The following is a 15,136-nucleotide window of genomic DNA, read 5'->3' on the forward strand; positions in this document are numbered from 1 at the left end:
AATTGCTTGGGGTTTTGTCCTGATTGCAGTTTCATAGTTCTTACTAAATGACTGATAAATTATTTGGCAAGGACAGATTTTTCTGATGAGTAGCAAACATTTTTTTTTTCACTCTGATTGCTTTGATGACAGCAAATACATCTTTTTTTTTTCCCCTAAGAGAACTTGACTTCATCAAACGCCAGGAAGCTGAACGCAAGAAAATAGAAGATTTGGAGAAAGCACACCTTGTAGAGGTTCAAGGCTTACAAGCTCGTGTGAGTAGCATTTACTCTTATATTTGAAGAATGAGACAATTCTGTGTGTTATTCTGGAAAAACGACATCTCTAATGGGGAGGGTGTATTGGGGTGAATATTTTTGGTAATACTGTGTTGTATTTCTTTCAGATACAAGACTTGGAAGCAGAAGTTTTCAGGCTAATGAAGCAAAATGGAAGCCAGGTTAACAATAACAACAACATTTTTGAAAGGCAGACGTCTTTTGGAGAAGTTTCTAGAGGCGATCCAGTGGAAAATCTAGATACTAAACAAGTGACCTGCCTGGATGGCTTAAGTCAAGGTTTGTTTGAACCAAACCATAACTTCTATGAACCACAGAATTATAGAATGAATTGGGTTGGAAGGACCTTAAAGATCATTTAGTTCCAGCCCCCCTGCCATGGGCAGGGACACCTTTCACTAGACCAGGTTGCTCAAAGCTGCCTCCAAGCCGGCCTTGAACACTTCCATGGATGGGGCAGCCACAGCTTCTCTGGGCAGCCTGTTCCAGGGTGTCACCACCCTCTCAGTAAAGAATTCCTGCCACATATCCAACCTAAGTGTCCCTTCTCTCAGTGTGAACCATTGCTCCTTGTCCTGTCACTGCAGTTCCTGACAGAGTCCCTCTCTGGCTTCCCTGTAGGGCCCCTCAGATGCTGGAAGGTTGCTGTGAGGTCTCTGCACAACCTTCTCTTTTCCAGGCTGAGCATCCCCAACTTTCTCAGCCTGTCTTCATGGCGAGGTGCTCCAGTCCCCTTATCAACATCATGGTCTTCCTTTGGACTTGATCCAGCAGTTCCATGTCCTTCTTAGGCTGGGAGCCCCAGAGCTGGATGCAGCACTCCAGCTGGGGTCTCATGAGAGCAGAATCACCTCCTTTGAGGTGGCACCCTGCTTTTGATGAAGCCCAGGATTCCTAGAACTGTAACATTATTTATTTCTCTGTTGAAAAAAAGAGCAATACATTATGAAATAAATTAATATCTAGCCACCAGAGAGGTGTTTTATTAGTATTGATATTTTAGCAGTCATTTCAAGGGTGGACACCGACAATATTGCCTTACAAACAAATCAATATGGATTATATTTTTAACAAGATATGTGTATAAAAAAGAGCTAGTCCTGCTGAAATGGTATTAGGTGATATGCAGACCTTGTGCACTTGGTTTCCAGAAATCTTCACGGACCTGTTTTTTCTGTCAAGTGTTAATTTTAATGAAATCTCTGAAGGATGACAAGAAAGTCTGTATTTCTGCCATAAAGACTCAGTAGTGTTATAAAACATTTAATACTTAGCAATGCTGTTAACACAAATCCTTTCAGTAGTTTGTTTCAGGAGAAAACATTATGTTTTCTTCACTTGACTCAGAAAAATTATGCTTACACGTACTGTTGTAGCAATGTCAACACACATCTATGGCTCCAGAGCTAAAATCTGGGAATTTCTACATGTAAAAAAAACCAAAACCAGTATTTTAAAATTCATTCTAAAAAGTTGGAAGTTCTTAGTACAGTATAAAAAAATCTGCATGTCAGTGCTTCAAAATTATGGTTTTTAATCAATGCATTTGCATGAAAATTTTCAAAGAGCTGCCTTTTTTCATTCCAAAAATGATCTCCTGGAGAAATATTACCAATGTTAATTATTTCTGAGCGTTAGACTAGATGGCCTCTGAATTTAAACGCCCAAGTTTAACCACAGGAATACAAACACAAATTATTTGCTAGGAATAATTGGTAATCAGCAATGATTTTTTGAAAGCAGAAGCTGCATAGTTAGACCTTAGAGTCCAGGCTGCATTTGTGGTTTTAATAAGGGGGGGAAAACTTCATTTTTATAAGTAAGTATGTCTTTAAAAATACTGCAGCACTCTTTGACTTCCATGTACCTTTTCCAGTAAATTCTGTGTCAGTTCTTGAGATCTGTATCAGACTCTATAGTGATACTTGCTCTGCAAATAGCCTATGTCTCTGCATCACTCTTGTTTAAGCCTTTTAAGAAAAGAACTTGCCATCATCCCCTGGGTGTTTGCAGAGGAGCTATGAGGGGCAGGGGAGTTGTCCATGATGGACAGCTGGAGGTGAGTAGAGTCCCTGTGGTGCTGTGGGTTGTGCACACTGCCTTTGTGACACTCAAACAGGTGCTCCAGTCTCTTTTCTAGCTCATGTTTGGCAAGCATAACACTGCATTAGGTTCCTGGGGTGGGACTGCATGTGGACAGCCACAGAATTTTGTCCGGAGGTTTGCAGGTCTGTTGTCCATCAAAAATTTAGGTTATGTAAAAATACAATGTTTTCATTAAAATTGTATCAAGTATGTTTCTGTTTCAGTGTGATCTGAGGTGTTTATGACATTCTTGCATGGTTGGGGTCTTGGGAAGGAGCAGTGGGTGCAGCCTGGTGGTTGCAAACATTTGAGTGTAACTGTTCCTGACGCTGCACAGTGCTCTGGCCCTGCTCAGCATCCTACCAAGACTCCTCAGGCTGTAACATAACCTCACACTGAGCTTCAGGGGCTGCCAGTAACATCAGTGGAAGTTACAAAGAGAAAATAAAAACTGCCATGGCCCACATAATTCTTCCTTTGCTTTGCCAGGGAATACTAGACTATGGATTGCATTTCCTTTACAAATACATGGTTTATTCTGAGAGCCCAGCAGTGCATTGTAGCCTCCTGGTTTAGTGAGGATGAGCTGTGTCTGCAGTAGACAATCAAGCTGTTTGCTGGCAGGAGTGAGTGGTTTGAAAGCTAAACAGTTCAGTGCTGAGGCTGACTTTGACAGTCTCAGACTTTGACATCTCTGTGCAAGTTCCCATTCCAGCCACTTTGTGTTTCTGCTTTCTGGGTGTCTTTGGATACCCAGGGATGTGTCAGTTCACAGGAGATTTTAAATTCTGTCGCCTGTCTAATTTAAAAACAGTGGGAGTACAGGCGAGCTCTTCCTGCTTCACAGTGGTACTGAAATAGTTCAGATGGAAGAACCTTGGAGTCAAGTGGTTGAATGTCTGGTGAAACAAAGTCTCATTACATTGACTCTGAGAGTGAAATAAGAACTGTTATGACTTTTATGTGAGAGATGTTCCACACACCCCAGTGGGTTGGGAGATTACTACAGCATCATGTGAGGCTGTGGGTTTGTGCTGGGAGCTGTGAGGGCCAGCCACTCTCTGCAGAGGAGGGAGCTGGGGCTGGGGGTGGCAGCACGTGTGGCTGGGGCAGAGACCATCTGACAGCAGCCCAGTTCCACTGCAACAAAGCAGGGCAAGATGGGGTGCAGGAAGCAGGAAGCTCCAGGCCCAGATGGTCTTCTGCTTTAAGAAGGCCCATATAAGTACTTCTGTAAATTCCATTTGCAGTCCTGTGTTTATAGTTTGCATAATTTCAGCAGTGAAACAAAGGTATTTATAGAAGTCTGTACACCTGAAAGAACAAATACAAGCAGTTTAACCAAATAGAAGCAGTTCAAGCTATAATAACCACGTGTAGTTTTCCTGTGGAGTACTTAGGGCGGAAGCATCATTGCAAGTCAGACAATGCAAATTATTCTGGAGTATCATGTGAAGTATAATTTAACACATAGAAGAAAAGCAAAAATATCTCTAAGATTAGATTTTAATTAATTAGTGTATTCTGAATGCAGTATATAGACAAGTGAATGTGTCTAATGGAGTATGGTTTGGTTTTTACTGTGACGGTTGAAAAAAATCATTAAACCGTATAAGAATCTATTCTTTTTCTAGTATGAAATACAAAAGCACCTTTTAAAATATTTTTAGTCTTAGTCACTGCAGCTTTGAAAAATTTTAAATTTGCTGCAATACTCAGATTTCATTTGAGTAGATGGTTGATAGCTAAGACAAGTACAGCTATGCTAGTTTTAGCTGTAGAGGCAAGTCATATATGAAGTCATATATGAAGTGTTCAGTATACTTTGCTCATGAGAAATTCAGGAATCAGGTGTCTTTGAAGCCAGGCAAGTAAGATGGTTTCATTGTTCCATTCTTTTACATTAAATACTTCCCCAGTTGTCATGTATCACACAATGATGTTTATGCCCTGGTGGAGGAGAACTCTCTGCAGGCCAAGCACGTGTAACTCCCTCTGAGGGAGTCTGAGTGGATTTATTTTCAGGGCTGGTACTGCTTGATTTGTGTGGTCATCTATGTAACAGTGGGAATACTTCATGGAATTCTTAAATATCTGCAGTTGGTTCTTTGTATGCCCTTGCTGAATCTGTACAGATAAACTTGTTTATGCAAATAACTTTTTCTGGGGGTACTATAGGACTTATGAAGGTACAGGTACACGTAAAATGTGTATTTTCTAACCTAAATTATTCTATGCAAAGTGCATGTGCTTGCAATTGTTTGTACAATTCCTTTTCTTAGGAAAAAGTAAGGAAATCTGTTCAACAGTTTGAAATCACGTTTCCATACAGATTTCAATGAAGCAGTTCCAGAAACAGAGAGGCTGGACTCCAAGGCACTGAAGACTCGGGCTCAGCTCTCGGTGAAGAACAAGCGGCAGAGGCCGTCCAGAACGCGGCTGTACGACAGCATCAGTTCCACTGATGGTGAGGACAGCCTGGAGCGAAAGGTGAGAAGGGCTCTGCCCTCTCTTTCCAGCTTCCTGGAGACTGCTAGGTTGCCCCTGTAGGTCAGTTCATCCTCTGTCTTTATCCTTTAATTGTAGCACAGGCAGTATTTATTCCTCTGTGGCCGGTCTGCTGTGAATGTACTTGAGTGATGTGCAAGTCCAGTCTCCTTCTGAGTCAGCACACCTGGTTTTTTGGTTCTGTTGTGTTTTAACTGGAATCCTGGTCTTTTTGATTTACATGTGCTTTATAACGCAGAGCGGGTCTTTTCATTTATGCAGGAGGTGAAAGGAGCTTGAACTATGCATTTCTCTATTTGTTAATTTGTTACCACAATTGATACAATATTTGCTCATTGTTTTGTCGTATTCTGACTTCATCTGAAAGCAGATACCAATAAACAGCACTGTTTTGTACCAATAAACACCATCAAAGGGTAGTGCCTTGAACTGCTACAGCATTTCGTACAAATAGAAAGCTAAATAATGAATAAAAGAATTGCATGTTCAAAGTAAATCTTGCTCTGTTTGCTTACTAAGTGGTATAACCTGCTTTATAATCTCTTATACCAACAGCCATCACACAGTTACAGTAGTCCCATGCACATTTCAAAATCACCACTGCCCTTATGCATGAGAGCATCCTCACCAGCATCAGATTCTGGTGCTTCCTCCCTCTCCCCCGTGGCTAGCAGTGCAGCAATCTCACTTGACAACCTAACTGAAAACCAAGAAGAAGAACAGCACCACAAAGGAGGTGTCCTTCCCCCCTATGCTCGGGGAGACACTCCACTTTCCTCTCCTTCAAAATCTGGGCACAGCTCTGAAGCATCTCCTTTGCATCACCCAGCTGGCAGGAATATTTTACAAGATAAAGGTATTAATGTTTCTTTTACAATAAATTGATGCATCGTTTTGCTCACTTAACAGCTATCTACTTTATTGCCTTTTGTTGTGCAGTAGTACCTTAGCAACTAGAAGGTCATCATCTTATAATTTCTTTTGCCTACCTGGAAGCCAAAAACTTCAAAATGATCTTGTGTGATGGTATAAGAGAAGGACAAAGTTTAAAATGGGATAGGGAACTGCTTACTTTCTTTTTTCAGGCTTTCTTGGAACTCACTGAAAAAAAAAAACAGGGGGAAAGTGCCCTTAAAAAAATGTTGTATTGTGTTTTTAAAAAAAAAAAAAAACAACATTATTTGACCTTGGGTCACCTCCATATTAGAAACATGCTTAACACAGTGTACTTACTCAAATAATGTGATTTTGGCACTGCTAGATGATTTTTTTGGAGGGTGCGGAAAGGAGTGTAAAGCAAAACCAGCAGATTGTAGCTTTTAATTGCTGAGAGGAAGCAAAGTCTAGGTTTAATGAGAGGTTAGTGGAGATTTTTCATTTACAGAAAAAAATTAAGTAATCTCTTGGAGAGATTGGCCTCATTGTTACTAATTTGATTCAGATTCTTGAAAGGCTAGGTGAATAAAACAGGGTGCAATCATATGTAGCTCAGGTGTATGTCTCAGATGCCAGTTTATTACAAGAATTAACAATATGATGTGTCACTGAACACTGAGCTTTTCTTTTCAGGTGCATTTCAAATTCAGAATTAACATTTGACACCACTTCAGCATTCTTAGCAATGCACCTTGCATTCTGAAACTGACACATAAGTTAAAATACATAATAAAAAACTGTTCATAGGTGAGGTCTGCAGGACTAGATCTAGAAAGGTTTGTAACAGACTTTTGTGTGCTTGAATTAACTGAAAATAGCAATTTACTGAAGATTTATGCTTGTGTGTCTGACTTGCTACTGATTTAAACCCTGTTTCTTCTTCATCTTTGTACTGGGCTTTTACACAGGTTCATAAAAGACAGCATAATAAAACTTTACTGAATTCAGGAGAGGTTAATATATTGCAAGAATTTTTAAATGAATTCTGAAATTACTAGTTGTAACTAGGTTAAATTGTTAAGGATTCCAAGTTAAATTCAGTATTTGAGTCTTGCAAGTAAAAATAAGGGTGTGAACATAAGACTGTGACTTTAGAAACTCATCTTGAATGTGTGATTGGTTTGTCAGGGAAGTCCTAAATCCTGCACTTCTAACTGATATATGAAAAATACATTGATAAAAATTGGTGGAAACTAACCTTGTAGTGCAAGGAATAGGGCATTGAATTCCACCCACTGTGTCACACTTTCCATTTTAGGTTTGAAAAACAATCTCTGTCTAAATATTGCTGTCATGCCTTCCTCATTGTGACTGTTAAGTAAACAACCAGTGCTTTTGGGTGTGTCTAGGTTCTGCTGAGTAATACATTAGAATTAACCAGAGCAATATAATTTCAAGTAGAAAAAATCATATTTAGTAAGTCCTACTAAAAAAAGAAACAAGTTATTTGGTGACAAGTGTTGCAGCAATGCTATTTTAAATGATTGTTAATTTGGCTGTTAAACTCGTAGAGCTCAGAAAATAAAAAAAGACATTGCATTTGTTTTATGTGTTCAGGAGGGATTTTTAGTGATTGAAAGAGAGCACCTCTGTGGACACACACAGCCATAAGTTAGTCTCTCAATAGCAGAAGTGAACATTGGCTACTTCACATTTGTGTTTTCTTCTTTTTCGTACAAGATCCAGCAGTGTTGTGGGAAGGGCTGAAGTGGCATGAGATTAGTTTCATTGCAAAATGATTAGCTTAGAACCACAGCTTTTTCGTGTACATGTGATGACTTTCTTCAGTTTTGCCTGGTTTGTGCAGCAGCAGCAGCATCCTTTGATTCAGCTGCCAGGGGACAGCAGTGGGCAGTGCTCACTGACGTGAGGCTTCTGCAGGTGCTGTGTGCCCCTGGGCAGGGGACTGAGGTCTGGGCTCTTCCACATCCATCAGCCACACATTGCTGCAGCTCTCAGCTGGAGCTGGTGGGTTAAACAGCTTCTGTGTGATTTGTTCAGAGAAACCAGCTTTTCCTTACCTTCTCTGAAGAACTTCAAGGAGCCAGGGAAGATGCACCCAAGCAGGGTGGTCAAAGTCCTGTCCTGCCCAGGCAGGGCACCCATGCCTCTGGTGCTCTGCCATGTGCAAGCACTGAGTAATTCCTGCATGCAAGACCCTGTAGGTTCAGATCCACGTTTCCACTGGAGCTGGTTTTGGGACCAATCTGTGCTCCACTATGTCCCATAGCCAGCACAAATATTTTCCTCAGGAAGTCATCATTATTTAAAGGGCCATGGCTGGCCCCAGGTGGGAGGGGGATCATAGGGATATAAAAGCTTGAACAGAAATTTGCCATTCCAAGTAACTGCTGTGTATTCCAGCTAAGGTCTCCAGGCTTTTTTTTTCTACTACACCAGCAAAACGTCCATCTACTAAATGTTTTAATTATTTGCTCAATACAAAACCACTGTACTTTATAATTTCTCAACTTTCAGTAAGAAACTCCTCAGAAAAACCCACTACCCCTTGCCCTGAAAGCCATTCATCCCACTTGCCTGTTAATAGCTAGTGTGAAAATAAATGTTGCAAGTTTTAATTCTTGTGACAATTTTGGCAGTGGTTAAATGAGAAGTGTGCATTAAAGGTGAAAAATAAACAGTTAGAGGAAACAGGAAAGAAGTGTGCACAGTGTAGGGTTGATGCAGAGTGTGCATTGCCTAAAGTTCTCCTCTGCCTCCTTGGGGAATGGATTTCTTCTTCAGAGACTTCATCTTGCTTTTGTCATTCTTTGTATTCCTTTCTTTTGTTTTCTTTTTTGGAATGAGGTTGCTTGTTAGCTGTTCTAGAAATTTATTTTTTTTAACATAAGGACTTGCTTTGGTGGAAATAGTATGGCTTTTAGTGTGGGTATTGCCAAAGGCTTATTTTCCTACTTTTCAGAGGATTTAACTAATTAATTGCACATTAAATTGTTTGCTCAAATGAAAACTTGGGCAGATATTATCTACAAAGCAACACACAAAGTTCTGTACACATAGCTGACTGTCTTGTGATAGTGCTGTGGTGCTTGGGGTTCATTTTGAGGGTTTAATTTAAGTCAGCAACCAAGGAGAAATCCACAAACCCAGCAGTGCTTCCAGTTAGAAGTTGTGTATGTCTGAGGTCACACTGAAAAAGCCACCAAACCACAAGTGACATGAATGACTGACCTTCATTTGCTTCCTCTAGGGTATTTGGGAACACTCTTTATGTTTAACAGTCACAGTGTCTGAATTTTTAAACACACAGTAGTGTGTATTCTTTTAGTTTCTGTATAGATTTCACAGGATGTTTGCCAGACTCAGGTTCATTGTTTTGGCTTTATAGATACTGCAGCCTGTTTCCTCTTTAGGATTTAATAGCATTGGCAGAAGAGATCAAAAATTGATAAATGCCTAAAGGCAGATTTATTAACTAAGCTACATTTAGGTTTTGGGGAGGGTTGTTGTTTGTTTTTAAATTCCAAATGGTTAGATTTTAGGTTACATGTTCAGTTTAACAAAGATGTTCTGGTTAAGCTGATTAACTATTTCATAGCATGCCCATCAAAAAAGGTACCCTGGGTTCCAAAGTTGAAAAAGAATTTTAGTAGTAATTTTGGAAGTAAAGCATACATACCAAATGAATTCTGTAAAAAACAAATGTAAGCAAACTACTGCTGAGTTTAAAAATGGATTCACTGGAATGTTTGCCTATTAATTTCTCTTATTCGATTTACTACATAGTCATTAAAACTAAATCAATGTTAATTTTTGGTTTTCTTCAATTAAATTTTTTGTGTATTTTTGAATTCTGAAATTATTTATTTTTAACACCATCTTCCTAAAAATGAGAATTCCCCTAATTAAATTGTATACTCACACACATGTACAGATATCTAATTATGAAAAGATACACAAAGTATTCTGGATGGAAAGTACCAATTAAAATTAATAATGTACATTCTTCCATGTACAAATGTATCCTAGATGGTGCCACAAGTGCTCAGGCAGCAAGAACAACTGGCCCTACTATAGGGCATACAGAAAAACTAAAGAGAAAACTTGCAGATCTTGGGTAAGCATTTTTTTTTAATTTAAAATACATTTTCTTCTTCATTAAAAGGATTGAAAGTAAAATTTCTAAGATGTTTCCTGATGTTTTCTAATATTCTTATAGGGCTCCCTTGAGGAGGAGTTCAAGCAAGGGCAAGAAGCGGAAGGAGAAGGAAGCGATGAGGGTGGCCTGTGGCACTAGGTATGGGTGAGACTGGGGATGTGAGAAATTGTGTGCCAGAAACATTGGAAAAACATAACCATCCTAGCAGATGGAATATTAACAGTCCCACTGACTTCATGAATAAGTGTTAAGCTTTGAGATAACCTGAGTTTACAAACCTAGATTTCTTGGCTCACAAAAGGCTGACATATAATCTAAAGATACTTGGAGGTTTATAATGTCATAACATCATAAAATTTCTCAAGCTAGCAGTGACTTGCAAGAATCATCAAATCCAACTGCTGCTGTTGCATCCACTAATAGGATTTGCAGAAATTGATTTTCAGAGCAGCCCTACAAGATGCACCCAGTCAGTTAATAATGTCCATGAACCAGAAACCTTGAAACAATTCCACGTGTTTTTTTTTTAAAGTGAGGTTGAGCAGCAGCTGTTCACTGCAGCTTTGCAGCACCCACACTAGGAATGCTTTCAGAAGGGTTTTTTTTTCCCTGAAGAGAAACATCTTAAGTTGAAAAATAGGAAAAATGCTGACTGCATGTCACATCAACAACTTTCAGGCAAGGAATTGAGAGATCTGATGACACAACATCACCAGCATCAGAATTCTGAATAAATAAATGAATGTTCACAATGACAGGAGGCAATCTCTGCAAAAGCTAGTGTAGATTTTTACTGAAGGCCTCTCCTTACATACCTATAAGTCTGACGAGTTCACAGCATGATAGCTGGTTCCAGGTATGAAAGGCAAAATAAAGTCAGGAGGGCTAAGCAAACTTAGTAGGTTCCAAAAGTCTAGAAAGAACATAGCAACTCAAAAACTGCACATAAAACAATGCAAAAAACCTACATGATAAAAGAGCTGTTGGGAGAAAGCAAGAGTTTGAATGCTAGTAAAAAAACATTATGATGGGAAATCAGTATGTAGCCATTTGTGCAGTTCTACTGACAGTCTGGTGTGTGGAGAGCCAGTGACAAGTACATTGTGCAGCTCCATAAAATCAGAAAAGCAAAAGAAACCTTCCTTACTCCCTCAGGCACACTGTGCTGAAGTGCAGTGTTCTGTCTCAGCATACATTTGTACATTTGTATTCTGCAAATATCTGGCAGGATCTTCAGTGATCTCAGGCAGCAGCCGTCACCTCTCTGCTGGTGTCAGAAAACCTGTCCCAGTGCGTCTGCTCGCAGCTGACACTGAGTCAGTGATACTGCTGGCCATCCCTAGTGACAGGGAGAGCTTTCTTAAAGCCAAATCTCTGCACTCTGTGTGGCTGTGAGGCAGCTATTGCCCTTAGCAGGGTGTTAGAGATTATACAGCATTTAGATACCAAGCCATAGGGTGGGGGAAATGAATGTGTACTTGTTTGTAAGACCTTGAATGACCCTTATGCCAACACAGGATGTTGCAGGTGTTTGTGAGATCTCACAGGTGTCTTCCTTAGAGAGAGCAGATCTCATTGTAGAGATCAGTTGCTTGTTAGTCCATGTGACAAATCAGTTCTTTGTGTTGTTTTTTAATATTTCTTTAATACAGTTCATATCCCACTTATGTTTGCTAAAAGCAGAGTCTAATACTGCTTTCAAAGTTGAAATTTGTGAGCGTTTCTCATTCTTACTTGACCTCTGGTAAATGAAGTGTAACTGTTTCAGCATAACTTCTTAAACAGGCATTGCCACTTCTTTTGTTACTGACTCCAAAGAATTTGCCTCACAAGAAATGCGAGGATATTCTCTCTGCAAGTCCAAAGCTGTATAAGCTCTTTGAAAGAAGGAAGATGATGAAGAGACAGCATCCTGTTACAATTATGTCCATTACAGCAACTGATTGATGTAGAATGTTCTTAGATGAGTGTTGCATGCATTATTTTGCTATTTCCAGAAAGTAGCACTCAGGATGTGTAAATAAGATCCCAAATTATTTCCTGAAACTGCCACTAGTGCTACAGACATGAAAAAAATGCCACATTTGAGTAAGAAGCATGTATTTTCCTGCATCAAATTAGGTGATTTGGGCCACAGCATTTGTGTTTACTTTTTATGTTCAAGCAAGAAATGATGATGAGAGGGTCAGAAGCTCCCCCTTCCTTTAGTCAGATGCATCCCCCTTCCTTTAGTTGCTGAATGCTAAATGGATTGTCCTTCTGCTTCCGTAGGTGGGGGTCCTGTGACAGCCTCACTTTCATCCATACAGAAAAGAGCTTTCACAAAATATGTGGTCTAGTGATTATGTTAATAATGATTTAGAAGCTGTGCAGAAGGTAGATGTTGAGGTAGATGTACCTACACCCCATTTCCACATGGCTGCTAAGAGCAGTGGGATTTTAATGCTATGAATATATATTGATGTAAATAATATGGCTCTATGACACATGCATAAATTCTTGGAGGCAGACACTTTGCATAATTATTTTTATTTACATACTATACTAATGATATATTATATATATATTCTTTATATATAAGGAAATAAAATTTAGGCATAACGTTATAGGCATGATTTAGACATTACCTTTGACTTGATTACTGCAATCTTTGTTATTGCAAAGAGAGAATCTGATAAAGTCCCATAGGTGTTTCTTTCATTTTTCTCCGCCAATATTCTTATTGAATTAATTTAAAAGCAAGATAATAAGTACTTCATGCGTATTTAGCTGTTGTAACAAAGGAACTTCTCCATAGATGGATACAGATGCATCTGACTCATTCTGCCTGTGCTCAAAATCCAAGCCAGATTTTCTCTGGGAACCAGGGCCCGCTTGGGTCAGTGCTGAGTCTAATGATTTAATCATGCTGAGGTACCACTGGGGCTCAGAAATGCACAAACACAACGTGTGGCTTCTTGACAGGAGCTGGTTCTCATCCGAACAGTGGGAGTATAGGCATTTTCAGCTGGCATCTGTCTCCATTTGCTGGGTGTATGTTGTCTTAAGAAAGCTTGAGTTAGAAAAAGAATCAAAAGAACATGGTTTTTTTTCTTTTCCTGAAGGAGATATTTCAGGCATGCCCCTACCAGCTGCATGCCACTCAGTTCTTTAGTCACAGCTACAGTGAATGTCACTCTTTACAATTAACTGCCTCTGTGGCATTTTGTTTCCCCTTCTTTTATAATCTAATGCATATTCCTGCTCCTTTCTCTTAAACAGGACTGTCAGAGAGATGCTGCAGAAACCAGCAAACACTAAATCTTTAGCAGAGCGATCCTCCTCTCTCCCACACTGTGTACCATTCACATGGTATGGAGAGAGCGGCAAGGGATCCAACTCTTCCAGCAACCTGCCATCGCCTACCAGCTCAACTGAACCTTCCTCTGAAAATTTAAGCCCAGCTAAAAAAGGGTCGAAGGTAGAAAATAAAAACTACCTTATTCCCACTGTGTTGAGTGGCATAATTGGCTTTGTGATTCTGGAAAAAAGAACAAGCCAATATGTGACTACTACAATAAACAGTGCATGGTGTTCATTGTACGGTACCAGCCCATCCAAGCAGAACATCTCTGTCATTGTACATTCCCTGTTCTACCTTTTTTACTCTGTCTTAATGTACATTATTCCAGTAAACTAACTGTGGTGTGCTGTACCATAACAAAAGCAAGTGGTGCCAGTGGAAATTAGCATTTGGATCCACTGAACAAATGCTAGATTTGTGTATTCAGTTATAGATCTTTTCTTCATTCTTCAGGACTGGTAGTGGGAATACCCATGTTCAAATGAGGTGTTTGCAAGTGAAGAAATGCTGTATGCTGTCATCTGCCTTTTTCTCCTCAGTAATGAAATCTGCTTGTCATGCATGCTGGATGTTGGATTTAATTCTCTGTATGAAGATGCTTGAACTGTAAATATGAAATATTGCAATTTAATACATCTGTGTGATTCCTTTCTATGTGCATGAATGTTTCAGCATGACAATTCCTTAAATAACCCTTATTTATAATATTATACTTAGCTTTCTCATGTTTGTTTTCACTTCTGGAAAATATTTCTTTGCCTGTAACTTCTTGTGACTTACAGCAGTTGATTTTTTATATTTGTCTGGTAAAAAGAAGCAGATACGATTCTCAACTTCGTATAGGAATATGAATCAGAAATCTCATTTCTCTGTCTTCTATCACCAAATGCATGTTCATAATAGCAGTTTCCGCAGGCATTTCATACTTTTTTGATGCCAGAAGCTGGTGATGCAATACTTCTGCTGTGCTCTTGGCTATGCAAGGTCATATCTGTTCTTGTGTTACCTGGCAGGGAGAGCAACACAAGGCTTACAGCAGCCCAAATCACATTGATAAAGAAGACTACCAGTAAAATCTCTGAACAGAAATTATTTGCTTACCTCTTCTCTTTTGGGGAAAAAAAATTTAGACCCATAAATCCTATTTATGTATTTAACCAAACATTGTTTAAAAATAGTTTTCAAATAGGGGAAAAAGCATACCCTTTTAGACAGTATTAGGCTGAGTTTGTGGGGACTATCATAATTATTACCAGGCCTTGGCTATTTTGTGGTTTTGATGTAGAAAATTAAATTTTAAAATTAAAATCATTGTAAAGCTAAAGCTTGCAGAAAATAGAGGTGAAAGAAAAATCAGAGTACTTAAAAAGGAAAAATATGTTTTTCACACAACAGGAGGTAGAGCTGTTGAACTCCTGGCCTAAGAACACTGTGTGGGCTAAGGAAGCAGCTAAGGAAGCTGCTCAGATTTTCTTCTCCTCTATAAAGAGCTGGGAAAAACAGAACAGGAATTCTAAACGTAGGTGAGAGAAAAATGATCACAAAAATATTCTTATGTTCTCTGTAAAGTTCACAGGCTCTTAAATTAAGAGTTTCTGTACTGCTATTCCGGCTTTCAAAGCACAGCATGATACCAATATTTAGTTAGATTTCCAGCAAAACTGAGAGAACCAGCACTTGACATTTTTGGAAGTCTCCCTATTTTCAGGAAAGACAGGTTAAGTATTTGAGGGGGGCTGATAGAAGGATAATTTTTTTTTTGTTGTTTCTCTTGTTTCAGTTTCTAAAGTGAAGATCAAAGATGAATTGGATTTAATACTCATTTAGATGTTAGAGTAGACAGTAGAGGTCTCTGTATTGTGA

General features: G+C 39.2%; 1 protein-coding gene across 6 annotated transcripts in view; it reads left to right on the top strand.

The window, feature by feature from the left end:
- The window catches only part of PPP1R9A (protein phosphatase 1 regulatory subunit 9A), a 132,060-nt gene that overhangs the window by 106,225 nt on the left and 10,699 nt on the right, over positions 1-15,136 (top strand). For 4 of the 6 annotated variants that reach the window (XM_074536170.1, XM_074536165.1, XM_074536177.1 and 1 more), the window contains 7 exons: positions 161-257; positions 389-560; positions 4,699-4,856; positions 5,430-5,730; positions 9,801-9,888; positions 9,991-10,068; positions 13,192-13,390. In XM_074536170.1, coding sequence (XP_074392271.1) covers positions 161-257; positions 389-560; positions 4,699-4,856; positions 5,430-5,730; positions 9,801-9,888; positions 9,991-10,068; positions 13,192-13,390 — 1,093 coding nt within the window. The remainder of the gene's footprint in view (positions 1-160; positions 258-388; positions 561-4,698; positions 4,857-5,429; positions 5,731-9,800; positions 9,889-9,990; positions 10,069-13,191; positions 13,391-15,136) is intronic. The other 2 variants (XM_074536183.1, XM_074536188.1) reach the window with 1 other exon arrangement.

Source organism: Zonotrichia albicollis, chromosome 1 (genome assembly GCF_047830755.1).
Source record: "Zonotrichia albicollis isolate bZonAlb1 chromosome 1, bZonAlb1.hap1, whole genome shotgun sequence".
Lineage (NCBI taxonomy): Eukaryota > Metazoa > Chordata > Aves > Passeriformes > Passerellidae > Zonotrichia > Zonotrichia albicollis.